The 27,817-nt window shown below is 41.4% G+C and overlaps 1 protein-coding gene across 2 annotated transcripts in view; it reads left to right on the forward strand.

The window, feature by feature from the left end:
- grm8a (glutamate receptor, metabotropic 8a) overlaps window positions 1-27,817 on the forward strand; it is a 350,909-nt gene that overhangs the window by 222,004 nt on the left and 101,088 nt on the right. Inside the window, exons 14-15 of one of the 2 annotated variants that reach the window (XM_047336164.1) lie at window positions 4,789-4,850; window positions 26,129-26,189. In XM_047336164.1, coding sequence (XP_047192120.1) covers window positions 4,789-4,850; window positions 26,129-26,137 — 71 coding nt within the window. In that variant the 3' untranslated portion in view covers window positions 26,138-26,189. Of the gene's footprint in view, window positions 1-4,788; window positions 4,851-6,497; window positions 6,700-26,128; window positions 26,190-27,817 lie in introns of those variants that run through there. The other variant, XM_047336168.1, reaches the window with a different exon arrangement.

Raw genomic sequence — 27,817 nt, forward strand, 5'->3', positions numbered from 1 at the left:
TGTGAGATCACGTTACCATCGGCAGATGCAGTGGGAGCGCATGTAGTCATCACCATCATCCACACCCTCAACCTGCTCCTCTGGGCTGGCTTCTGTTCTTCTAGCTTTTGTTGCTGTTGTGCGTTGTTTTGTGTGTGTGTGTGTGTGTGTGTGTGTGTGTGTGTGTGTGTGTGTGTGTGTGTGTGTGTGTGTGTGTGTGTGTGTGTGTGTGTGTGTGTGTGTGTGTGTGTGTGTGTGTGTGTGTGTGTGTGTGTTAATGTGTTAAAGAATGTTCTTTCTCGCAGTCATCCAACTTCTGGGTGTGTGTGTGTGTGCGTGGATTTCATGCATTATACAGACAGGGTATGAGCACAGTTGCACAGTAGTGTGTATGGTGCTGTGTACATTATATATCTGTGAGCCTGTGTAAGAGTGTGTGTCTGGAGGTTAGAGTGTCTGAGTCTGAACTGTGATGCAGATGAGTTTGACCGCCCCTAAGGCCACGATGCTACAGCGAAATCGTTTGACTGTGTGCAGATTTAGTGTTGGCTTGCGTGCACACACACACACACACACACACACACACACACACACACGATTGTCTCTCTATAGTTGTGAGGACCCCCATTGACATAATGCATTCCCTTACCCTAACCTAAACTCTATTCTAACCCTAACCCTAAAACCAGGTCTTAACCCTCAAACAGCCCATTGAAGTTGTGAGGACCGGCCAAAATGATGGTGTAGAGCCAAATTTGGTGCTCTCAACTATAGAAAGACATGCGCACGCACACACACACATGTACGCACGTACGTTACATGGGTTTCACACCTCTTTCCATATACACAACACCAGGTCAGAGGGCTCGGTGTTATGGATGAATGAAATGTGACGCTACATACTTGTATTTAGTCATTAGTCTCACAAGGTTACTCTTCTATTTTTTTCCTCAAACCACCAGTGGAAATACAGGATCCTATGATCACATGTTCAAAAAGATGTAGGCATTTAATGACCAGAGCAAGTGTAATTTGTGATTTTTCTTATGTACTTTTACAGGACAATTGTCAAGAAATGTGGCTGCATGATCACAAGTTTCCGGGCAATTCTGTGGGGTTTATGGGTTTAGCTGAATTTCCATTAACTAATGACCTCTGTTGCTATTTGAATGTGTGAAATCAAAAAAGGTTGAGTTTGACACATGTCTGGACAGTTTCCACAGCAAACATTGTGATGTCAACACACTAAACAGAGATTTTAAGTCATAGTTTGGGAGGATGAAAAACACTGACCCTCTGCTCCTGTTCTGTTATACAGACGGATTATAAGTGTAAGAGCAATATTTCTCTCTGCATCAGGGGGGGAAACTGTAATGCCACGTAATCCTCTCTGATTATGACTCCTTCTACCTGCTGTATCTCTCCGCCTGATTCTTGAAGAGATTCTACACTGCTGGTCCTACACTCTGAAGAGGGATCGCATCTCTGCTCCCCTCGCTCCCTCGCTCCCTCCACCTCTGTCTCTCTCCACTCCTCACCTTCCCCCTGTTTCTTCACTCCTCACCTTCTACAACTTTTTGCCCTATCTGCGGGTTCATCAGAGGATAGAGGAAAGACAGGAGTATGGGTGGAAGTCAGAGAGACCAGACGGGGGAGAGAAAGAATCCTGTGAGAGTAAGGGAGCGTAAGTAAAGACATCATGCTAATTATCTGTCACCGTTATCCCCCTATGGCAGTTCTTAACTTCTTTCATTCGGATAAAGAAGTGTGTGAGACATTGTGCTTAATGTGTTAATGTGCTTGAATGCACAAAGACACGTGTGTGTGTGTGTGTGTGTGTGTGTGTGTGTGTCTGTGTGTGTGTGTGTGTGTGTGTGTGTGTGTGTGTGTGTGTGTGTATGTGTATGCTAATACCTATGTGGAGCTCTTTCTACCAGACCATTGTGGGCATACAAGGTCTGAAATGGATGAAATCACAGCTCAGGGAGATGAGGTCCTCTCATGTCAGGATTATACTGGAGCTGCCCTCCTTCCTGCCTGACATAATAACTCCGTAATAGGCCTGTAAATGAATGTGCCTCTGGGTTTAAAGGTATTACAATGAGAAGGGACGCTTCTGGTTTGTGTGTGCTTCAACTGGGGCGGAGCTAATTTAAACCTCATTTGAAGGAGACTTAATTTCCATTTACATTTCTAAACACTGCAAAAATAAGGACAGAGAGGCCAAAGCTTCACAAACTGCCCCAAGAAAACAGCGGCATCTGCTCACACTGGCGCATCCACCGGTGCATTTGTGAGAGACAATGCTTAACAAACATCCCTCATCCATGCCTACGGTTCCTTATCTGCAGCATTAGTCTTTTTATATGGTAACAAAACTAGTTTCTTCCACGCTTCAGAAGAAGGCGGCTACCGCAGCCGTATGATGAGAGACTCTGGGTGAGGTTAATGAGTGTGTTGGTTTCAGATCAAATGTTACCGCTTCCTTCTTCCTGCTGTTGTCACAGCTTTCTCTCTTCTCTCTCTTTTTCATGATGGTTCTTCTCGAGGAATCCCTGCTGAGAGAGATTCTTTTATTCTGTCTGTTCCTGCCCTCACCTCTCTCTTTGCCTTTTGTTCTCAATTTACAATGTTTCTCTCTACCGCTCTTCTCCTCTGTCCACTTCTCTCTCAGCCACCCAAACCTGAGAGCTGCTCCTCTCTGCACTCGTCCCCCCCTTCCAGTGTCACACTATCAGACTCTCCCTCTGTCTGCTCGGCAGAGAGCCAGAATACCAATGGACCAATAGATCTTGAGCCCTCTGTCACCCCATTATCCAGACCTTGTCTTACCGTCTGCAGCGCGCGCGCACACACACACACAAGCACACACACACACACACACACACACGTATATATTCACATGAATTCATGCAAGCAAACAGGATGACACATCCACAGGGAAGCACAGGCAGACACACTGCTATAGTAGCCGCTGCAGGGACACGCGTTCACCCTCACAGCCTCTCTCCTCAGTTGTATAGTTCACAGACACACTTCTAGCCCACACATACATGTGTATCCATTAAAAACAGGGTTTCCCCTATTTTTCTGTTCTTAAAAAGATACGCATGAAAATGCAAAAATCCTGTCAAGAGCCCAAAGTCAATCCTGGGGGGGGTCTTCCTGTTCACAAACTATGACACCACAGGCCAAAAACACAGTTTTTCCCGTTTACAAATCAACACTGGAAAGTTTCTGAACGTCTTCACCCTGGAACGAGTTTTGCAAAAAAACCGCAAATAGTATCATGTACTTCATGGCTTGGTTTTTGTCCAGACATACATTGTGAACTGTGAAAATTGATATACTCATACAGGCATGTTCCTTCCTAAACTATGTTCAGCCAGTACACTCTGCATAAAATGCAGACACAAGTTGAGGATAATTAGAGCAAAGATGATGCTCCGGACCATATTTAAGGTGCCACTGTTAAGGCTCTTAATACTTTTGTGAATGCAGAACTTAAAAAAAAGCATGTATTCAATTTGTTGTTATGGAAAAAGAAATTATCAAATTAGAATTTAATAGATAACCCAATGAAGTGTGCACAGAGGAAGGGGTGTGAATAATTTCTGGAGCCACTGCACATATAAGCCTCTTAGGCAGCATCACATACGCTCACTGCTGCAGGCACCTCTAATCAGTTTGCACTTAAAAGAGAGTTCCACCTTTCCCTCTGGTGTGTCCAAACCCCTCCGGCTCCTCTTTAACTATACTTTATTCTCTCTCTCTCTCTCTCTCTCTCTCTCTCTCTCTCTCTCTCTCTCTCTCTCTTCAGTCATTTCCTTCCTATGAGTCTTTCCCCCTCGCTTCTGCAGAAACCCCTCCTTTCTTTATCATTCCCTCTGTCTTGCTGTCATACAGAAAACGGCACTCCTTTGATCTATTTTCTCCCTATAAAAGCTGCATTTTTACGTAGCATTGGGGGGTTACGACCAACCAATATTCTCATTTTCAGTAACACTTCTAACAAAGCCTTTACTACCACCTTAATTTCTATTTATCTTGTGTTTTCTATCATTGTGATAGAAAAACGTCAAGATGACGAGTGTGAGTTATACAAAACTGAGAGATATAATAAAGGTTGGTATGAAGACAGAATGGGGATAAAAAGAGAGGATGAGAGTTGGACGGGGGGAAAAGTGGTGTTAAGGATGATGCTGCAAGAGAAACGACAAATTCAATTTAGACATTAAACCCTCTCCCACACAACTCCCCTGAATATCCCTCATATTTCAATGTGTGTTTGTGTATGCATAGGGAGATAAAAAGAATGACAAAAATCACCCTAAGATCCTCACGCTGTCACTGTAGAAAGTACTTTACCAGCATGAACCAAGCAGCCACCTTCTGGCAACTTGCTCGCTTACTCCATTTTCCGCTTGCTGTGAAGAGATGATGTATTATGTATGGTATATATAATGTATGCTGTAATTTTTATGATACCGCATTGTTTGCGGTTGTTTTCGCTCAGATGTGTGGATGTAACATTGTTCTTCACGAGTAAGTGGTTGGCTGTTGTGCATTGTAATAGAATGGTTGGAGACTGTGTGTGTGTGTGGGGGGGGCGGGCAGTGTTACACAGAACCGCTGACCATTTTGGGGAAAACAACATAGAATGCAGCTGCCAATCATAAAAAAAACAGCCTTTATCCCCCACATCAATAATATTATCTCCCCTGGATGCCATCCAATTTGTTTTCAGAAATTGCTTCTATCACTGCACTTAACTCTTGATTATTTCTTCCGCTTGCTCTTTTCCACCAGGAAGGGCCAAAGGGACACTGACAAGGCACCGTGTTCCTGAACTCTGCTTACTCTCAATTCTGGTGAGTTACCCATTGGATTTTCCAACGTTTCTTTCAGTTGTTATTTAATTTAGAAAATATGAACAAAATATCAAAATGTTCTTCTTTTTTCCTCTTTGTAGTCCTTCACTTGTCTGCTATCTTTCTTTTACTACCACTTCTACATAGCGTGTCATTTTTTAATATATTTTTGTATCCTTCATTTTGTCTTTCTTTTACCCTTTTTTAAATGTCCCTGTGTAATCGTATCTCCTCTCAGTTAATTTGGTGTTGACCAAAGGAAAAAAGACGTGTCATTTTGTGGTTTCCAAAAGATCTTTTTGGCAAAAATGTATAATTTGTCTCCAGTTGTCTGATTGAAACCAGAGTTTGACTGACAGCTCTACAGCTTTTACACCAGCAAATGGGCAAACGTGGCAGATTTTTTTTTGAATGTTACTCAAGAGGTTAGGAGTTAGAGCACCCATACTCCCACTTCTACTTTCAGTCTTTCTCCTTCCTTCTCTTCCTCAGTTTGTTCCGACCTTTTTACTTTTTTTGTATTCCGCTCAAAATATCCAATTTAGTTGCTCTTAGAAAAAAAGGATCAGACTTTTATATCTGATATTTCGCTTCGTCACAGGTTAAGTTCAGTGGCTCATCCTGGGGTTCTTCTCTTCTCTGCTTGCTCTGTTTAAACTTTCCAAAAAGAAGAAAAAAGAAAAATCGAATCCACCCCGCCTCTGTCTCTTTCCTCTATCCCTTGCAGTGGCTGTGGGGCTCTGTTAGCATTCTCTTGAGGTGCATCCACTAAATGTCACCTAGCTGGAGACAGAGAGAAGGGGAGGGATAACTGGGTGGTTTTTTTTTCTTCATGTCGCCAAATGTCTGTGAACATCTCCAGACTCCACATTCTATAATCTGTGACCGACTTTGACTCACTAGGCACACGGACATGCTCACACATCCACGCAAAGCAGACACACTCCCCCCTCACATGTTATTACTGATGCTGGTCGTGAATAATTGTCCTGCTTCATTTCTATTCTGCACCGGTCAATTTGTAGTTACTCATGTTTTGATTGATTTTTTATAAAGTTAAAGTTAACACGAGGGTGTATGTGTCCAGACAGATGGTGCGGAGCTAATGTACAGACACTGACCTTTCAGCTAATGGAATTAAAAACTGCCTTCTGGACTTTCTACTACTGCTGTGTGCAAGAGTGTGTGCAGTGTGTGTAGGCTACTGCAACCGCCTTGTGTATGGCACATATACACACTGTGTTTATGTGCCTTGTGCATATTTGCTGTCTGTGTGGACCAGAAACAGGTGAAATGTGTTGCTTTGTTTGGCTGTGACTGACAAAATGCTGACTTCTATGGAAGAACATGATTGTTAAAAATGTATTAGCCAACTTTTGTGCGTGTGTGTGCGTGTGTGTTTTGCTGGTTCAGTGAGATTAGAACATTTTAACAATGACAGATATGTCTGGTGAGTGAATGGGTGTTGCTATGCAGACGATCTTCTCAAATTGGTGGTGTATGTGTGTTTGTGGTTTGAGTGTGAATGAGTCATACTCGTAGAGACTTGGCAAACCAAAAGAAAATAAATGAACACGGGGGGGGGGGGAAGTGACGAACCATTTTTCCCCCCTCCTATTTGCATGCATTCCTCCTTTTTTCTTACAGAAAATGTTCATTCATCTGCCTCCAGAAAGTCATTCATTCAATCACCACGAACCTGTGTTATCTTAAATTGAACTGGGGATGCATACGAGCAGTGATAATGGAATTGTTTCTCCTGTGATTTGCTGCGTTGTGTTTGGACTATATTGTCATCGCAGTGCGTGATGACAACCCCAAGGCGCCCTTACATTGAACACTGTGAGACCATAGCAGTAGCCATTATACAATTTTCCCATCATGCAGACTTTGAGTGTTTTTATTGTTCCCAGCCTCTCGGTTTGCTTGCAATATTTCTGTGTTATCCATCACTCTTTTCCTCCCATCACCACATCCTCATTTACAGTACCTGCATTGCAGCAACTATCAGTAATATTTAGGGATCTATTTTACAAGAACGACCATAAAGACCAGCGGCAGAGTGTATACAAAAACACGTCCAATCCCCTCCTAACCTTTACAACACTTCAATAGCCGGTGGTGGAAACTAATAAAGAGTATTCACTCAATAATGATGATCATAATTTAATAAAAAGCCTTTAGGATTAAACCGGAGGCCCTGCGATATCTTACAAAAAAGAGCCTTTGGTCACATTTCATATATATCTATGAGTTGTTAGCAGTTAACCCAATGAGACATTTCCCTCATAACCTTCCCAGACTGTTCAAGGCCCAAGGAGATAAAAAATTATCTATTATTTCACAATAAAAGAAAAGGTCAGAGAAAAGTCTCTTATGTCTCGCCAGACTCTTTGCTCCGGTTTCTTCCAACGAGGACAAAACAACTATCGAAACGTTCTGTCGAACGCATTTTCTATTGATAACGTGTCTATCGCGATACCTATCATTATCGTTCTATCACACAGCCCCTTGTGCTCTGTGTGTAATTATGGAGAACGTGTTCACTGTGCCTTCCGGGTCTCTACGTCGTGTTTGTGCCTTGTCACGTGCGACTGTTGTCATGGCAGCGCAACGCCGTAGTTGCGCAGCAGACCCGGGGAGGAGCGAGGCGGAGCGAGGCGGAGCGAGGCGGGGCTTTGCGGTACACAAAGGGAGGGGGGCGAGATGTGAGCAGGAAAGCGCTGGAATCGACCATAGTCTCACAGGGCTGTTTATACAGGAAGAGGAGGGTGCTGTGTGGCTTGATCCTTGAGGTGTTTTGACATGGAATGGCAAAGACATGTAGTGCACACACCGGAAAACCAATGTAACTTTTGTAAAAGGGTACATAATATGGGCCCTTTAATTATCTCATGACCCTGGACTACTCTACCTAAATATATCAACAGTCTTCTAATAATATATACAACAATATGTCACATTGAACATATACTTTTTAAACCTTGAGTATATTGTAATGATGATACTTCTTAAATACATGAACTCATTAATTATACTAATGGGTATTTTCACAGTGTCGTTCTGGTGCTTATAATTAAGTGAGACAGTCTTTACCAACATGTTTCTGTAATTTAGGTTGTGTTAGGTTTTCTACACAGATTTATCTGTAACAGAAGGAAATCACGATCTGAACTTACAACGCTATTGTGGCTACAAAACAGTTTTGGGTTACCTTGCTTAAGAGACTAAAGATTTTTGATTTACCATTAAGTTACTGTAGGTTTACCTCCAACAATCCAAATGAATCCGCATGCTATGAGAGAGGGTTCACTTTCATTATGTCTGTCTGCCTTCTGACCAGTCTTTTCCCAGCCGGCAGCGCAGGGTCGTCTACAGCCCCTTCAGTCAGATATGAACATTATTGACTTGTGAAAGCTGCTGGGGGAACCAGCACTGAGGCAGCACGTGCGTCAGAAGTGTCAGACAGAAAGGTGACAGAATTTTTTTCATTTTTTCCCGTCACACAAAACATGCTTCCTGTTTCACAGCACAGGCACAAAATAAACCCATCAGCTGCTTCTGAAGTGTGATTTCAAAAAAAGATTTGTCCTTTACAAAGTCCTAAATAGGTTTTCACTGGATTCATTTATCATATTAATTATTTTTCCTCTAAATTACAAACAAGTACATCAGTTCACCAAGGCTGCCTTTCGTAGCGCCAACAATAAGATCATTTACATAAAAAATGCTCCTACATCAGAATTGTTCCAGCCACAAGCTCCTGTCATTTTTTCAGATTGTTTTATTTTCTGACATTGTTTTGCAACTGCAATGACTGACGCGTGGCGAGAAAGATTATTCATATTAGATGGCAGGTTGACAGTCAAAAATAGAATTAAATATGTTTAAGGTTTTACTCACGTTTGCTCTCAGAAAGAACATGGATTACTGTTCTCTGCACTGTGGAAGTGCATGATAAGTGATGATCAGAAAAAAATAACTAAAAAGACATTTTAAAGGAAGTTGGAAGGATTTATTTTTCAAATTTTCATAACTCAACCTGGTTTTATAATTTAACTTATCCTATTGTATGCAATCAGAGGTAATTTATAATCTGTGTAATGTTTCAATTTGGATTAATCAAGAAGTGCACAGGAATGGCCCGTGGAGCAGAAACAAAAATATCTGCTGACACTGCTGTAAAGATAAAAGGATAGGTCAAGTTACACAATCGAAATTATGGTGGAAGGCTGAAATTTATAGTTGTTTTTATATTAAGTAAAATGTCCTTCATGGATTTTCATAAAAGGAGAAGAGACATTTCTCTGAAAGTGACCCTGACTCTTACAAAGAAGCTTCAACAGCTGGCTGCCTAACCAGCTAAACCTCTGTTTACACACCCACACCCACACAACTCAAAGAAATTAACGTCACTGTTCACAGTCCCGCCTGATTGTCGACCTTAATTCATTGATGAGTTACGAAAAGGAAAACCTTGAGCATGTACAGACTCTCATTGAAAACAGACTTATTCTTTGAGTTAATCTGCAGAGAACATATTGAAATAAAACATATAATTGCTAATGTATCATCTGCAAATCAGGTAATGCAAAAGTCAATGTACATTGTGCTTGTATTCTATATGAGTGTAATATATATATGTAAATTGTACGTACACATATATTAATGTATTATTTCCGTTTCACTTAATACCGTCATTAATTATTTCTCATCAGTTTAATCAGTGTTGCATTTATGGATTCATGAGAGTGAAGAAGAGCACGAGAGAGGACACTTTACAACAGCCACCGTCTTTCTCATGCTGGAATGCAACCTGCGTTACCATAGCAACAGCACTCCATTAGGTGGTATGAGAGTGAACGAATGAGAGGGGAGGCATGTGGACGGGAAGTGGAGAAGGGGTAGAAGAGGGAGACCGCAGAGGAGGTGGGGATGGAGAGATGAGGGGTGTAATCAAATGAATAGAGAAGGTGGGGAAAGTAAGAAAGAGAAAAAGAGAAGAAAAAGAAAGAGGGGAGATCAGAAAGATCCTCTTCACATGAATAACTTATATTTTCATTCATATACAGTATTTCCCAACACAAATATCAGTATTGGAACAGAATTACATGAGTTACTTCAACTTATCCACTAAGGGAACTCTTGAAAAAAACATTCAAACTTTTCTGTCTTTAAACACATGTACCTTTTGTGCACATTCATTTAATAACCGTCACTACAAACGCATGTCACCAATAGACATGAACTTTTCTACTTTTAACAAAAAAAAATTGAAGAATATGAACCTTTTTTGGTCGAGCATTTATTAAAATGGCAAATTTATCGAAGGTACGTTTGATTTTCCTCACACATCAATCACACACTGCCAGCACAGCCTACAGGCGTAGTTTAGGGTTAAGTGTCTTGCCCAGAGACATATCCGGGAATCAAACCATCGACCTTCTGTTTAGTGGACGGCCTCCTTTACCAAGCCACAGTTGATATCAGACAAAAAAGGGGGCTAAGAATGGAAGTAAATGTGCGAGCGGAGATAGTTGATAGCGAAAGAGGAAGGTGACCAGAGAAAGGCAGAGTGAAAACAGATAATTGGAGAGAGGAGAGGATGAGCGAGGCTGATGGTAAGCGAAAAGAGTGAGTCTCTCTTTGATGGCTGTAGAGCAGAAATGGGTATTCAGATTACTCTGTTGCACTCTGTGCCAATTTACATGCCTCTATGCCACCTACGGGCTGCAGAGACGGGAGGAGAGGAAGGGGGGGGGGGGTGTGGCGAAGGAGACGAGAGTTATTGCAATTTGAAGAGGGGAGAAAGTGATAAAAGAGGAGGGGTGGCAGATGAGGCAAGGGAGGGTTCTAGTCGCAGTAGGCTATTGTCTCTGGAAGTTAGGTCGACTACCTGCCGCTGCATCTATCATTTCTGTCTGTCATTGTGGGTGTGATCATGTCCCATTGATTAAAGTCTGGGCCTCGTGAAGGGTGATAGCTTAGCTACAGGCGGTTGTGTTGTCAAGCTGCCCTTGACTCAACTTCCACCGTTCTGAGATCAGTTATGATAATGCACACGCTATTGTACACATGTGCATGTGTGTGGGAACTGCACTTGCGTTTTATGAAAGTACTTCTGATCTTCCGAATCACCTCAGTCAACATTTGTGATGACAAGGAGAAAGTTTGTTTTGTGGAGCAGCTTTTACCAACTTTTTTGTTAAATTTACATATTTACAGTTAACCATGTGACATAATAACCAAGAACTTTAATGCTGCTGCGATCTTTATTTGGAATAAATGTTTAAATTGCCCTAGTCATACTGAAAATGAAAAGGTGCAATAAATAATACAGTCTAACCAAAGGCAGACCAAGTATTTTAAATGCCTGAACATAACCGGGGAAATTCTAATAATGATTTGGTTGCCAGGAGCCGAGGGATAGTACAGGGGGAACAAGTAAAATGCATTGGCAATGAACAGATGTTTCAGAAACGACTGCATGTTCATCAAAAGAAGAAAAGAGTACATGATCAGTGTTCAATAATCTTTGAATCTGTAGCTAATCGAAATAATTTGTTTATGGACAACAGACAGGTAAAAAGAGTGTGCAAGAAATATGGAGGAATAAAAAAGACAAGCTAAACAGACAAAAAAAAAAAATGCCAGCAAGTTGGGAAACTGAAGGAGAAAACATAAGATGAGATGAGATGAGATTCAACTTTATTGTCATTACACATATACAAGTATAGAGTAACGAAATGAGGTTTGGCATCTCACCAGAAGTGCAATAAGCAGATAGTGCAAGAGTCTGTGCTATGTACAAAAGTAATTACAGAATTTACAGATAGGATTAATGGGATGCTATAAATATAAATAAATACTATAAATATAAGTATAAGTGTATTCTACAGACTATAATATACAGATTAAGGTGCAGTGAACATGCTATGCTAGGTAACAGATAATATACAGAATATACAGAATATGGACAAATGTACAGGTCGATAACTTATTGAGGTGATATGAACATACTATACAGATTTAGTTGCAGTGGACAATAATACAGGTGGATGAGAGATGTGTGTGTGTGTGACCAGGAGGAGTGGTGGGGGGATGATGGGTGTGAGGAGATATGCAGGGGCAGGGGGGTCAGCGGGGGGCAGAGTTCGGAAGGGAGACAGAGTTCAGAGTTCGGGGGGCAGAGTTCAATAGAGAAACAGCTCTGGGGAAAAAGCTGTTCTTCAGACTGCTGGTTCTGGTCCGAAGGCTTCTGTAGCGCCTACCAGAGGGCAAGAGGACAAACAGTTCGTGGGCAGGGTGGGAGGGGTCTTTAAGGATGCTGCGGGCTCGACGCAGACAGCGTTTCCTCTGGACGTCCTCAATGGTGGGAAGTGGACACCTTGTGATGCGCTGGGCAGTTTTTACCACCCGCTGTATCGCCTTACGGTCTGCGACAGAGCAGTTTCCGTACCAGACTGTGACACAGCTGGTCAGGATGCTCTCGATCACACAGCGGTAGAAGTTAGTCAGTACAGCTGAAGACAGGTGGTGTCTCTTCAGTGTCCTCAGGAAAAATAGGCGTTGGTGGGCCTTCTTAACCAGACTGGAGGTGTTAGTGGACCAGGAGAGGTCCTCTGTGATGTGGGTCCCCAGGAACTTGAAGCTGGAGACACGTTCAACAGCCATCCCGTTGATGTGAATGGGATTGTGCGTGCTTCCTCTTTTTCTCCTGAAGTCCACGATGAGCTCCTTCGTCTTGCTGGTGTTGAGGAGCAGGTTATTGTCAGCACACCAAGCGGCCAGATGCTGTACCTCCTCCCTGTAGGCTGTCTCGTCGTTGTTGCTGATGAGGCCAATCACCGTCGTATCGTCCGCAAACTTGATGATGGTGTTGGATCCATGTACAGGTCTGCAGTCGTGGTGACAACGTGGTTAACGTGAACTACAGGCTAAAAAAAGCTTTCTATGTCTCGAACACTCATCACTGCCAGGGTGACGACGACCACACACACACACACACACACACACACACACACACACACAGCTGTTCTTCCCCATACTGTATCTCTGTTCTGTCATCACAAATGCGTAACGTAACGTTTCTCTTTTTTTAGGCTTTTTTCTCTTCTGTAATTGCCAACATCTGTGCCCAACAATGTGAATTTTACACTCTGTCCCTTAAAGTGTGGCGCGTGGCAGAGAAGTTATGTTGAGGGTTTGATAATTAGATGAAGTGCTCTCTCGTTCTCTCTATCTCTTGCTCGGTCTGTTTTGCATTTGTCCACGCTCTCTGTCTCAATCACATAACACGACATTCTCTGTGTGCTCCCTGCCTGTGTCTCCTCTGCCGTTACCCTCTGGCTCCCTCTTCATTCTGACAAACTAGGGCATGAAAATAAGCCTCCACAGTTGCCAGGAGAATGCTAAATACAGGGCCTCTTTTCTTTGGCTGTGCCTCTTTAATCAACTTCCTCTTATCTCTTCTTTGCATCCCTTGTTTCGCTCTTTTCAGAATGTAATGGAGGAGAAATCTGAACACTGCCAACGTCTTCCCCTTCAACACCACCTCCTCCTCCTCCTCCTCCTCCTCCGTCCTCACTCGCTTGTTCACTCGCACGCTGTTTTGTTTCTTACCCGCTCCCTCAATCTCTGTCATTCTTCCTGCCACCTTGCTCATTGTCTGCCGCCCTGTATCTTTTTCTGTCTCATTTCCTCATCCTTTTCTTCCATTGTCTCTTTCACCCTTCGCTCGTCTTTCTCTACCCCTTAAGTTGTCACACAGACACACACACACACACACACACACACACACACACACACACACACTGTGATGTACAAATGTACAGGCTCCAAATAACTACACAAGAGAGACTGAACATCCCTGAATATAGGTCACTTGATGGACATTATTCAGTAAAGTGTTAGGTATTATGTCTGCTGTGCTCGCGTGTGTGCGTGCGTGCATGCGTGTGTGTGTGTGTGTGTGTGTGCGTCTATCCTCCTCCTTTCTTTCCCTCAGTGTTTTTTCTCTACCTTTGTTTTTATCCCTTCACGTTTCCTGTGTTTCCTCACTGACATTTATTATAGTGTGTGTGTGTGTGTGTGTGTGTGTGTGTGTGTGTGTGTGTGTGTGTGTGTGTGTGTGTGTGTGTGTGTGTGTGTGTGTGTGTGTGTGTGTGTGTGTGTGTGTGTGTGTGTGTGCGTGCGTGCGTGCGTGCATGTGGTATTTATATATCTGCTAATAAATCCCTCTTGAGTGGAAGAAGGCCAGACTCCATTTGACCGCACAATTCCTGCTTAGCATCAATTAAGTTTCATTTTTCAACCAAGGGACTCTTTTTTCCACAGTTATCGTTGTGTTCTCTCTCTCTCTCTCTCTCTCTCTCTCTCTCTTTATTATACTTCACTCTGTTCTTATTTTGGTTTTGTTTCTGCCTATTGCCATCATATTTCTCCAACCCTCACGTCTGTGTGTAAGAAGAGGCTGCAGCCCTTCGCTCCTTGAAAGGGGTCAAACTCATGTCAAACACTAGTCCTCCCACTCTCACTTTACACACACCCCCCTCTCACCCCCCTTCCCACTCACACGGTTCTTTTATTAATTCAGGACCATTTCTTCCTGCCAGAGCAGAGACAGTATCGGCTCATTTTCAGGATCTTCTGCAGTCTGACTGTCTAAACTGGGCATTTGAATAAAAGTGTTCAAAGAAAGGAAAGTTAAGACTGATGGCATAATATATAATAATCTTTTTTTTTTTTATCTCTGCCTCTCTCATGCTTAAACATCTCTCTGACTCTCATTTACTTCACATTCCTGTCGTATTTTTTTATTTCTGCCAATCGCCATTATACTGTATTATTCCCTTCCTGTCTCAGTGTAGCAAAAGACTGTAGCCAATTACTCAATGAAAGGAGTCAAATTCACATCAAACCCACTCCCCCAATCTCACCCCTAACCCTGTTTTGCCCTCTTTCTGTCTCCCACATTACACCAGCACTATCAAAGAGGGTCAGACCAGCTGGTCACATGTCAGGTCGAGCCCTCCCGTTTTTGCATTCACTTCCATCTTCTCTTCCCTCCTTTCCTTCAACTACTCTGCCACATAGTGTCTGTCTTCTCTGTGTCATCCTTATTACTATGGAGGGATTAACTAATGTATTGAGCTGAGCTATATTGCCGACACCCGGGGGATGTCACTGAGTGGCTTAAACGTTGCCCCTATGAATGATTTTTTTTAAAGGGTAAAGGATCTCTAAAATCCCAGAGGCGCCTTGCCAGGTTTGGGAGCATGGATAAGGGCAGGAGACAATTAAACCCGAGGATTTGATCCCTGTAGCCGAGAAGCCAAGGAAGATGGGAAAATGACGGACAGAGGAAATCTGAGCAATGCATGTTAAGTAGGTATGGAGACTGAGACAGAAAGACCAGGTAAAAGATGGTTGGGAAGACAGAGGGGGAGACAGACTGACAGGCAGAATCAACACGTTTTCTCGCTGTCAAATGCCTCTTAAAAACCAGAGGTGGTTTAGCTGGATTATATTTCCCCCACTCCTCACTGTAAAGACTGCAGTCTGACTTCTCCTTCCAAACATTCCGTAGGTACCACTGAATGATACTTCTTATGTAATCTGCATCTTTTCAAATCGATGAACATCTTGTCTTGGTAGAGTATGCGTGCCATCATTTATTTTCTAATTTATTTCTAGGCTAGTCGCAATAATCTCGCTAGAGTTCAGCAGGTATAATAAAGTCTCCCTATCTAAACAGCCTCGTAGGTCTTTATTTTTCCCCGATATGCTCAGATACAACCCAGACTATCTGCAAACATACAAGACCTTAATTGTCATGCTAACAATGCTAAAGATGCCGGTAAGGTTGTGGAACAGTCAGTTCGGTTAGGTTTAGGAAAATAACATGGTTTGGGTTGAAATCAGTACTTCCTTTAGAATAATTGACCTTTGTTGCCATAGGTACGATAATAAAAATCCGGTTAAGGTTGTTGAACCGTCATGGATCCCATTTATATGGGAAAAGAACAGGTCTCCTTTGTCAAAGTCTCGTGTTTTGCTGCCCCTTCCATCCAACTCAAACATGGACTACGTCACCTCACTTCCTTGTTTGGTTCTGTCATAATGACCACGACCTTCAGAGGTTGTCTCACAATACAACATAACCATGGCTTGTTGTACGCTGCTTGCACAGATGGCCTTTATGCTTGTTCTTGTTTTTTTTCAGCTGATGCTGAAGGGAAATATTATTTTTAATTAGAAATCAATGTATTGGACAGAGTGAGTGACCTAATGAGATACAAATGAAATATTTCAGAGTGTAATTGCAGTCATTTACAACTCAGGAATAAGTCAGTACGGCTGGGGATGAATACTGCAAGAAGCACCGATAAATAGACGGATGAAAGCTATTTGCAAACGGACTAAACTTCCCTATGAGTGTGCCGGGAATCCTATTTTTGAATAAGAGGATAAAAAGGTCAGTTTCCCTTTATGTACTCTTGTCTCCTGATGATTATTCAGGAAACAAAAGACAGGCAGACAAAGAAAATAATCCCAGTGGAGCTTGGGTGATACGGTGAAAGAAAGGAGAGACAGTATTTCATAACCACCATCACAGAACAGCTTGTTTTGCATTGTGTCTTGCTTAATTAGTGATTATATCTGAATATAATAAGAGTCAAGAGACCTGACCTGTACCTCAATTAGGTGATGTCTCAGTGTGGAAATTACACAAAAGGGATGTAAAGGTTCGATCTCATTGCTCACTCAACGCATAAATGGTTTTGTGAAATTTAATTTGAAAGAAAGCTTTTTTTATGCGATCATCTACTTCTCTGTGAATGACACGGCAAGGTATACAGTGTTCACTGAAACTGAATTTGAGTTTCAAACATGAGTAGAAATATTGTGTTGTTTGATTGTAATGATTGGACTTATATATATTACTTAATATGCTTCTATTTCAATATCATTCTGTTCATCATCAGCAAAAATCTCAATTGACTTGAACTTTGACTTTGAGAACTACTCACTCAAATAAGTCTAGAAATCAGTGGACAATATCAGGGATATGTTTAAATTGAATTAGATTCCAGGTGAATTCAGCATCTACAGTATAGGAACATTTATGTCAACACTCTGCACCCCTCCTTTACTGACATTCCTTCAACTTGAGTTTCAAATGTGGCGTTAAATTGCCCTTTTTACTTCTGAAGTGGTATGAATGTCTTGTGGGAATTTATGTTAATATTTGATATGTTAATATTTGTTTTGCTGTCAGGGAATGAATAATGCAGAGAATTGAACTGAGGAATGGCACGCACTGGTGTTTTCATTGGTGGATTCATAATGATTGTTCTCTGAAGGCTTTTATTTCTCCCTATCTGGCCTTTGGTTTTTTTGGAAGGGGGCTCATTATAGCTATTAATAACAATGTTAGTGGCACTAATTCATACACACGCAAGCATACAAACACATGTGTACACACTTATGTTCAATACTACATACACACTTGTGTGCACACACTTAACACACGCACACAATAGTTTAATAGAAAAAATGCGTATATTCCAAAATATAATTGCATAATTTTCTCTGTACGCTCATTGAAACAAGACAAACAGATGTGAAACACAGTGGATGCAGAGCTTGTCGTTAAAACAAAAGAAAAATTCTACATGTTAGACGCTATGATAAAAGCTTTGATATGTCTACACACAAATATCACAGACATGTGTTCTGCCAGGCCGATCAAAGTGTGCACTCAACCTTGGGCTTGATTGTAATTCTGTGTTCATTTCCATTATCACTATTACAACAACATGATCATTCTCTACACTTCGACCTTCGCGCTGCATTCAACGGTAACCATGGTGATTACTGTAATCACATTTGAAAATGCGCCAGCCTCAATATGTTATATCTATGCATTCTATGCAGTCTGTCACCATCTGAGCTGGGTACTGCTAAGTGCTTACATTGATTACCACCTCTCTTCATGCTTACTTTCATTGACTCATGACATTGAGGAGGCCCATTAGGCAAAAAAGGCCCACTAAATGAAAGTTGATATGTATTTATTCCAGTCTAGTATGATTTGCAATGATCAGCATATTGCACTCTTCAGCATCTCAGAGTTTACATTCAGTGCCGGTGCAGGAAGTGTGAACTTTATGTAGGGGGGCTCAAAAGGAAATGTTGTGATGGGGATAGTGGATGGGAGTAAAGCACCTGACACGTGACTTTGACGCAGGAAGCAGGAGTGCGCCTCCTGTCACATAGCAGCAATTCATCTTTGTCTTTTATCACTTGTAACCATAATCTCTCCTCTGTCTTCAGCTGCATAACTCTTAACTCGACTCTAATCCACCGTAGGCTCTTTTAAGCCTCATTAGAAAAGCCCAACAGATAAAAACTGGCAGAGGTGGTTCGGCCACATTTAACCACCAAGTGTTTTAGGTAGAACAAAAGCATTTATCCACTTAAAAAAAACAACAACACCATAATAATTACATTAAATGCCTAATGCCTATTTGTAGTAAATATGTTTCTTTGTTTATCTGCTAACACCAATTTTCGAACTAAATCTCAGCTTTATACGCTGAGCCTGAAGCAAGTTCACCCTGCCTGTTGTGTTGTGACTGAACAGTGCAGCCACATTTAAGTTTGATAGATATTTGTCTAATGAGGATGGAACATTTTCCAAGCATGTTGAAACCCCCTGCTTATACTCAGTTGAGGACTGTAAATAAACACTTATTAGGAGACTTCTTTTTAATTAACTGTCTCAAAACAATGATTAGCATATGATGTGTATTAATATGGAAGTGGGCCACCAGTAGCCTATCACGCATTAAGTAAATGGAATGCTGACTTGTTTGTTGTTCAGTCTGATTTGATATGACATGATAAACCTTGTAGAAAAAAAGAGGGAGTGAGAGAGAGAGAAAGTTAAATATGCAAATGAGGAACTAGCACCGCCAAATAAATAACTCCTGGAGTAAAATACATTCTGATGTGTTTGATGTTTGAAGACTTCAGAAACATAAAACATTAAGGTGTGACAATAGAGTCACACATTCAAATTGGAGAATATACCTTCATCGTTACTCTGTCATTACATATGTATTCTCTTGAGATACTGCCAACATGTAATTAAAATGTTATGCCAAATAACAGATCATGTGCTATTCTGGTTGAGTGACACATGGAAGAATTGAAACGACCAAGTTTGTCAGCTGTAAAGCATTTGAACCAGTGACTGTGGCAGTGAAAATGCTCTGCTCATCTGGGGAACCGCAGCATTTTTCTTTTTCTTTTTCCAGAATTTACTTCAATTCGATTTGGCAGACTGCTGTACTTCAAGAATAACCTCATATTTTTCTTATAGCTCAGGCAATTATAGGAGACACTGCTTCATCAGCTGAATTCTGGAGGCCTGGAAGAATATTATCGGGGCAACTCCTGCTCCCAATCCTATTGCTGTGCACTAATAAAAAGTAGAAATTATATTGTCTCAGACTGAGACCGCAGACGAAGCTCAACCCGTAAAGGCAAAAGAGTTAAATGTAACAGTCTAAGGTTGGAATGGGAATTTGCTAATGAGATTGAAAAAATTGCAAGACTAGTTTTATAAGGAATAAAATGACTGTCCAAAAGTTATTGTTAGTGGAGCAATTTGCATGGGATTCTTCATCTCTATATGGAAAATTAAGAACTTATTCAATTATTGTTGAATCAATGAGAATTATAAAGAAAACAATAACTGTCCCATGTGATTGTGATTAGGGGACAGAGACCTCAGTCCTGCCACTTTGTTCATCCACCATGCAAACAGAAACTCAGATCCGTACAGAAAAAGCGCTTCATTCATAAAAATAAAAAAAATCCCAGACAGTCATTTGTCACCACAAAGATAACTGCGAAGGCAATTTAGTAATATTTATACAAAATTTCTACGAGATGGTGTTGAACTGAGCCATTTAAATGAAATCCAACCAATATTCAATTTATTATGTTACGCCTGTGCTCTTGAGTGGTGTTAAAATGTCTGTTAACAAAAGGCCTATTGTACATCGATTCTCAAGGTTTCAGCGTGTGGAGAGAAATGTGTTCGAGAGCTTTGAATTTTATGCCTGAGTATATGTAGGATGGTTGTTACGGAGTCCTGCTGCTCAGTTTTTTCCCCTCTCTGTTTTGCTCACACTTACCGTACAGTACAAACACTGGTCCTTTGGTGCTGCTGTATTCTCTCTCATGGTGTGGGCTCTTAACCTTTGGTACGCAATGTATACATTGTGTGCTAAAGAGCGTGAGTTACTCTCAGCATAAAGTTTGGATTTATTCATCTGCACTACATTTCATGTTGCTCTTTGCCCCACGATATTCGTAAGCGTAGATATGCAAATGAAACAATAGTGTAGCATTAGGACTTGCTGATGCTGGAAGACTAGGGCGAAAAGCAAGTACTGCATATGGTTGGAACATGTATTGTCAATGTGCAAGATTGAGAATGTCATAAACAGCTGTGGAACCACAATACGCTAATTTGCATATTCACCAAGTCGCCGGCTCACGTATTTGCATTCTGACTAGCTTCAGGTGAGTGTGTGTGTGTGTGTGTTCGGTGTGTGTGTGCACGTATGTTTGCGCTGATGCATCTTTTCCACAGCCTGTGTGACGAATGAGTTTTTGGTGCAGTGTATGGATATCTGTGCATCCTTGTCAGTGTGTGCACGAACAGTTACTGTTTTTGATTGACAGCTCTGCACTAGTTGGGATAGTTCACTGCTGAGAGCAGACCACTGGAGAGGAACAGAAATCACCATGAAAGCAGCGAATTACAAACACACACACACACACACACACACACACAAAAGCGCCTCTAAAGCTCTGTGGTTTCTCTCTAATGCTCAAAAGACTCAAGCACTCTGTCCTTACATATTTTTCCTCTCTGTGTCCCTGTTAATTTTACAAAACAAAATTCCATTGTAATTGTCTCCTAGACACACACACACACACACACACACACACACACACACACACACACAAACATTCAATCTCTCTTAACCCCGAGGTCAAGTGTATAATAATGATGTTCCTATGAATTGTTCAAATCACCTAGTTCTACTCAACTTTTAAAAGCACTCAACCAGCCCATTTTAATTAGCTGATAAATGCTTGTGTAGTGGAAACGACCATCGAGCCTGTACAATACATCATTTTGTATTAAAGTGTTTTGTTGACCCTTGTTGCTTTTACCATTTTCTGCTCGTCATTCAGACTGATTGGGATTGGGAAGTGACGCAACAGCAATAAATCACCTTTGATTATATGTGAATTATTTAAATAACTTGATTGTAAAAAGTCAAATGGAAGGGATTTCAATTTTGACAACGGTACATTATTATCATCAATCCTTTTAGCCAACTATCTTCTCATATCAGTACAATCCAACTTAATATTTATTTTCTTATGCCACTAATAAATACTAAGGATAACTTATTGTGTAAGTGAGTGATTTGAACCATTGAACACAGCCCGGCCAGCCGTTTCCCCCTCTCTTCAGTCCTGATGCCAAGCTAAGCTGTCCTCGAGCTTGAAACTGTCAGAAATATCCAACCATTTCTATAGAGTTTCACTACTCTGCACTAGGTTTTGGAGGTGCTTTTTGTCTTTTTAAAATATTCATTAAGAACAAAGCAATTGTAATGTGCATCAGTGCTATCTATCATCATTTGTGGTAATGAATACCCACACAAGTTCATGCCCCGTATCCGTCGTTCATTTGCTCGCATGAAGACAAGACAACAATACAGCGTGAGTGACAGCTCCATGTGCTGCTGTAGAGGTTCTAAATAATCAGGAGTATATTATTCGATCCAGTGGTTATGTATGCGTGTTTGTCATCATGTATCAGCTCATACCATATGAAACTTCATGTGTGAGCCCAGAGAGAGGTGTAAGCCCATGTTGTCATTCCTGTTAATGGGTTTGTGTGAACGTGTGAACGTGTGTGTGTGTGTGTGTGTCTGTGTGTCTGTGTGTGTGTGTCTGTGTGTGTGTGTGTGTGTGTGTGTGTGTGTGTGTGTGCGATGTGCATGTTGGCGTCTGTGCTTCCTAGATAAGAATATGGTGTTATTGCTGAATAAAAGCCCCTCGAGACTCAGTTCTTTGGCAAAAGTGAGCAGTTATCGAGGAGCCCAAGACCCTGAAAAGACGTCAAAAAATATAACATGAGGATGAATGAAAGGAAACCTTAATAACATTATGTGTTGCTTTCATTAATTCTCTCTCTTGCTCTCTTTCTCGAACACACTCACTCCCACACGGTTATGACTTTGGCTTTCATACATGCTTTGAGGCTAAATCTCTTTTTCTGCGGCATTGACATGAAAGCGCCACCAAATGATAATGGGCTATTTTTAGGTTATTGTCTTTGAAACCCACAATGTATCTATTTTTTAAAAATCCAGACTAAACAACTTGACACGAGTGTTTTATAAAAGTGAATTATTTTGAACAAGCAACTACAAATGTTGTCTTCCACTTTCCAATTCTTAATTGAATCCTTCTCATAGCGTGTGTGAGCGTTATATAAGCAATAATGCCTGATGCAGGGTTCTGACATAAAGCTTCTCCATCTAAAAGCAGACATTATTTCTGTACATCAAAACACCTCAGAGTGTTTTATTGCACTTACCTCACGGCTACGGATACCTGCAGTAACAATGTCTAAACTTGACTTGGCATGATGGCATAATCAGGTATGGCATGACAACCACTTTAAGCCACCATAGTGTTTACCTCGACTAGTGTGTGCATTAACTCTGACAAAATCTCAAGTTAAAGGCAGCATCCTTTCTTCAAAATCTAAAATCAGACTTCCTCCAGTCTGTCTCCACCGCCTCAGGTCCCAGTATCTAGTGGTGCAGCCCCCCGGCCATCAGTCAGCCGGTCTGCTGTCTTAATTCCCTCCAGCAACTTCTCCTCAAGGCCAGCGCCAAATCAGCACAAAAGATATTACACAAATGACTATGCGCATTTTGCCAAAAGCCATGTGTGAAATATTTTATTCTGAAAAGGTGACTGGGAGGCTGATAATGTATCGGCTCCTTTGTGACTCAATTGTCCTCTCTTTTTTTTTAAGTTTAGGTAAAAATGCTCAGTTTAAATTTGACTCCTCGGATGAACTTAGGAGAGAAGAAGTTTGTCTGCAGTGTCAATAGAATTTTAGATGTTGGTGGAAATAGTTTTGTCTACGTGGCACCATTGGGTTTTCTTATGCAACATAACTGAGTTTTTTTTTTTAAATTCTTTACAAAACTTTTCTGACAAAAAAATCAGCAATTCTGTTATAAGTAACATGTTGGCCTCAAAGCAACACTCTCTGTGGATTCAGAGTCAAGACATACAGAGGTCTGTGTCCCGCTCATGTCTCTCGCATAATCTTTCAACTATCTGCAGGATAATAATAATAATGATGATGAAGAATGACAGTAGCATAAATGTCAGCTTTGTGTACAGAGACACGATCCAAAGCTCTGCTTTGCCCTTGGGTTTCCTCCCTCTCAGAAGGCATCGTTTGTCAAGCAATAACAAGATTTGTTGAAACATTTTACACCTGTCCTGTTCTACTTCATGTCGCCGCAATGATCATCTGTCTCTGGCAAGTTGAATTGTCTTTCTCTTTGTCTTGAATTGAATTGAAACTAGTATCTGCCTGGGAGGAAGGAGAAAATCATTTAGTTGTTTAAGTTCGGTCGGCTTCGTGGAATGTTAAGGCAGTTTACAAGTCTGCGCCGTTCGTATAGTTTGTCCAAAGACATTTAGTCTGAAGTATCTAACTTTGTAAGTCGGACTTTGAAGCCAGAAGCTGATAAAATAAGTGTGGAAAAAAACAGTCACCACAGGCAAAACAAGGTCTCACCCAGCACACCGCAACTTCCATAACTAAATCAACAAAAATTACAGGAAAAGTCATTCACCAGTCATGACTCCTGACAAGATGTCGGCTCGCGAAGGTGAGCTCCATGCAGGTCAGGCAGGTCAACAGCGGTGTCTTCACACTGAGCTGAGGGAGCCCAGGTTAAAGCGGTTTCAACTGGCAGGTCTGCGCACCATGTACAGCACAACAGCAGCAGGAAGCCAGCAGTCTGACCGAGCCGTCGGATTCACTTAGTGGAAGCTGCAGCTTGTTTTCAGCTCAGCAGCTGGACACAAGTTTCCAGTGGGGGAGAGCCAGTGGTTCTGTAGACTGTCCTCTTGTAAAAAAACCAAAAAAACAACAACCAAACAACCATATGTCATTTGCGCAGCAGCTTATACCAACTGTAGTAACGTTTTGGCATTAGGCGGCAAACAAACCAAAAATGTGCTTTGCATTTGGTGTAAAAGCAGCGTAACAGTTACGTCACGACTCTGTATCTATATCTTTGTGGTCTTTTGACATAAATTGTTGTTGGACTCCCTGTTAATGGACTTTCAGCTTCTCAGTAGTCCCCCCTAGTGTGTGTGTGTGTGTGTGTGTGTGTGTGTGTGTGTGTGTGTGACACCACTTTGCCTTTACCTGCCATTTTGATAACCTTCGCTTATCGGAGCGATCGCCTGCTTCATCAAAAGACTCTTTGAGCCTCATCCTGTGTCGAGTCGGCATTCGGGTTCTCGCCTGTTTCTTTTGGGACCTTTTGTTTTCATTTAGTACATGTTCAAGCTCTCAAACAAATAAAAATGAATGTGTTTTAAAAATGCAAACTGTCCTGCATCAGCAAAACATGTGTATGGTAGACATGACAGAATATTAATATTGAGCACATCTACAAGATTTCAGTTGTTATGCCAACATCCACTAATGAAGACGAGCAAAACTACATGGTCGGAAAGATGGGCATTAATGATTAAATAATACAAATGTAAGCACTGAGTACTACGATGAGGCAATCCCAGGCTGCTGTTGTTGATGCATAATCCTCCCCATCAATGTCCCACTACTCACTGCACTCGTGGAAGCAGTTGTGCAGAATGCAGAGTGCTTATAACGTCTTCACAGGTTGTGAAAAAGAGATGGATTGGTTAAAGGTATATACTGTATGTCCAGGAGCAATGTTGAATTATACACACAATATTTCCTTGGCCCTCTGCTTTGCAATTTTTTTCTATCTATATCATATATTCCTCTTATACTTGGACCTGGCTGCATTGAACTGTAACGTTGAGTTATTCAGTTTCTTTTTCAATTGTTACATGCACACACACACACACTAACACACACACAGTTATGGCATAATTGATCTTCCTGGTGGCGCTACTGGTACAATTGGCTTGTAAACAAATCACCATTTCAAAAAGTTTCATCTCTTATCACATGGCAGCAACTTAATACTGTGAAATTGTCATCTCTACATAAGAATGCACACGCTCAGTCTGTAATCTTTGTCTTGTCTACAAACTTGGCGCGTGTGTGTATCAGTGAAAAGCTTTTGGCAGCATCCTGCCTCTACAAACGTTTGCCATCAAGGGCCCTTCTGCGTCAGCTGCTGTCACTCCCCGCAACAGCCACAAATTTCTGCTAATTCAGCCCCAGTATTGAAATGAAAAATTGCTTTTAGATACATTTCTCTTATCAGCTTTTTTACTGTTTCCAAATATTCACTCCTCGTTTTTTTCCTCACCCATTCAGTCTCACAAAGTGACGGAATGAAATTCATTGCCACAGTGATTTAGCATGTGTGCACCACATGGCTCCAAACACCTGCAGCTCCACACACATATATTCACATATTTATTTATTACAGTCTAGCCTATAATTGAATGAATGCACTGAATACTATACCATCTGCCGGATCTGCCGCTGAATGCCGAGCAGTATTCTGTTCTCTTTTTTTCCCCCCTCCCTCTTTATCTTGATTTTTGGCTCTGTCTCTCTCTCCTTCTCTACCGATAACCTCGTAGCCGGGGCCCGCTCTCTTTCTTTGGAATCCAATAGCCATGTTGGCGGGAAAGCTGATTTGGTTGGCTGACAGAGCGGTTGAGGGGGACGCCTTGCCCGCCAAATATTTGTTTAACTTTTATTTTTGTGTGTCAGCTGGTTGACTGGGCAGACCACCAAGAAATGACGTGGGCTGCTTTGTGTCCGACAGACTGGCCTGCTGTACAGCCGCATGATTGAGGGACGGCCCGTGTGACTGACTAGCTGGCTCCGCTGTTTACTTAATGAAAGAATTAATAAATATTTATATCTATATGTTTTTTTCTAACTTTCATGTTTGTCTTTCTGGTAGGGCGCCTGAATATCCGCTCATCCAATAATCTTGATGTCGAGTAACAGGTATGTGCAGCTGGGTGAGTAAGTAATTATTTCTACTTCTATTGTTCTGTTAACTTATTGTTCACCACAAAGTGCTGTGGCATTCTGCTCTTTTTAATTGGACTTGAGCTTGCATATGTGATGAAGTTTTGACACGTGTCGTGGTGACGTGGCACGGCGTAATAATCTTATTTTTGAATAAGTCTTTGTGTTATTTGTAGATCCCCCAAACTACCAGCATTAGAAACAAGTTGTCATTGAGCTCTAGCCACTAACTGATGTGGATCTGACAAATACAAGCTGTGCAAAGATTTATGGGGCAAAACGTTCATGTATCGTGTGATCACCCTGACACTAATGTGAATGCAGTCCTACTGTACTCATTTAACAACATCTCTATGTGCACAGATAGTAAGACATTCAACATTCTTACAATAGCATCAGTATTTGCAAGAATATTTTTGATTGAATCAGTTTTTTGGTTTTTTTTAGAAAGCAGTCAGAGTCGGCCTAACTGGAAAATCTTTGTCCGCTCTGCAAATTGGTTTCTGCTGCCCTCTGTATGCATTTGATTCAGCAGGCATCAGATCAATAACAGGCTTTTGTTGTGACCATTTGTCTCCCTGCTTTTCTTTGAGTAAAGAAATGCTGAGTCAAGAGGCAAATAATGCTCCTTCGGATTGTTTCCCCAGTCTGAAGTTGATTGGGCCACTTACGGGCGTGTGCGTGTGCGTGTGCGTGTGTGTGTTTGTGTTTGTGTGCTAAGTGCTTTTACAATCTGATGAGTTTTTTTATCTCTTCAGTGTGATGACTGGTTGGTTCAGGTTTCCTCCCCTTCCCCGCCGTATCCCTGGCATCTTTCAGTAGACGTTTAACATTAGCAGATTATCAACTTCAATTTCATGTATTTCAAACTCCACTGCCATCAACCGTCCTCTGTTTGCAGAAATTGTAAAATCATCATACGACACAGATCTGGATTTATATTAATAGCGTTCAATCGACTGCATCCAGAATCTGCCATTTCCAAATGAGTCAGTGTCTAGAGCCCCCAGGTAGGAGTGGGCCCTCCTTGCCCACTTTAACAGGATATTTTTGCAGAAGGTATTGCAGGGATAATATTTATCAATGTCCTGCAGCCTTAACACATTTTGTTTGGACAACACAGTCCTGGGGATTTTCATTTCATTTATTTTTACCCCAAGGCCTCCTCGGCGTCAGGTCCCGTTGCTTCCTATTCTGTGAAGTAATCTCTTTTTCCTGAAAGTTCATGTCTTGTCTCGTTTCTTTTTGCTCTTTTGTATTAGCGGCAGAATATTTGTGAAGTGCAAAACAAACACTGCACTTCAGATTGAGTATTTACATTTCATGCTGCTGTACACTTTTAATAATACTAAAGAACTGGTTAAGTGAAACTTTTTAATGCAGGGCTTTTGCTTTGAATTTTTCCTACACTATTGTATGCATCTTTATAGGCAGTCAAGAATAGTTGACTGAGAGGGAAACTTTCTGAATAGATTTTAATCAGAAAGTATTAATGCTTGTACACTGATGTCAGCAATTAGTCTGACATAGGCGTTCTAGGTACGGCCTGGCTGTAAAAAACTATTCTTTCACCAGGAGGTCTGACCACTCGTGACCTCTGACCACTGTGGTGAAATAC

Source organism: Scophthalmus maximus, chromosome 12, assembly GCF_022379125.1.
Source record: "Scophthalmus maximus strain ysfricsl-2021 chromosome 12, ASM2237912v1, whole genome shotgun sequence".
Taxonomy (NCBI): domain Eukaryota; kingdom Metazoa; phylum Chordata; class Actinopteri; order Pleuronectiformes; family Scophthalmidae; genus Scophthalmus; species Scophthalmus maximus.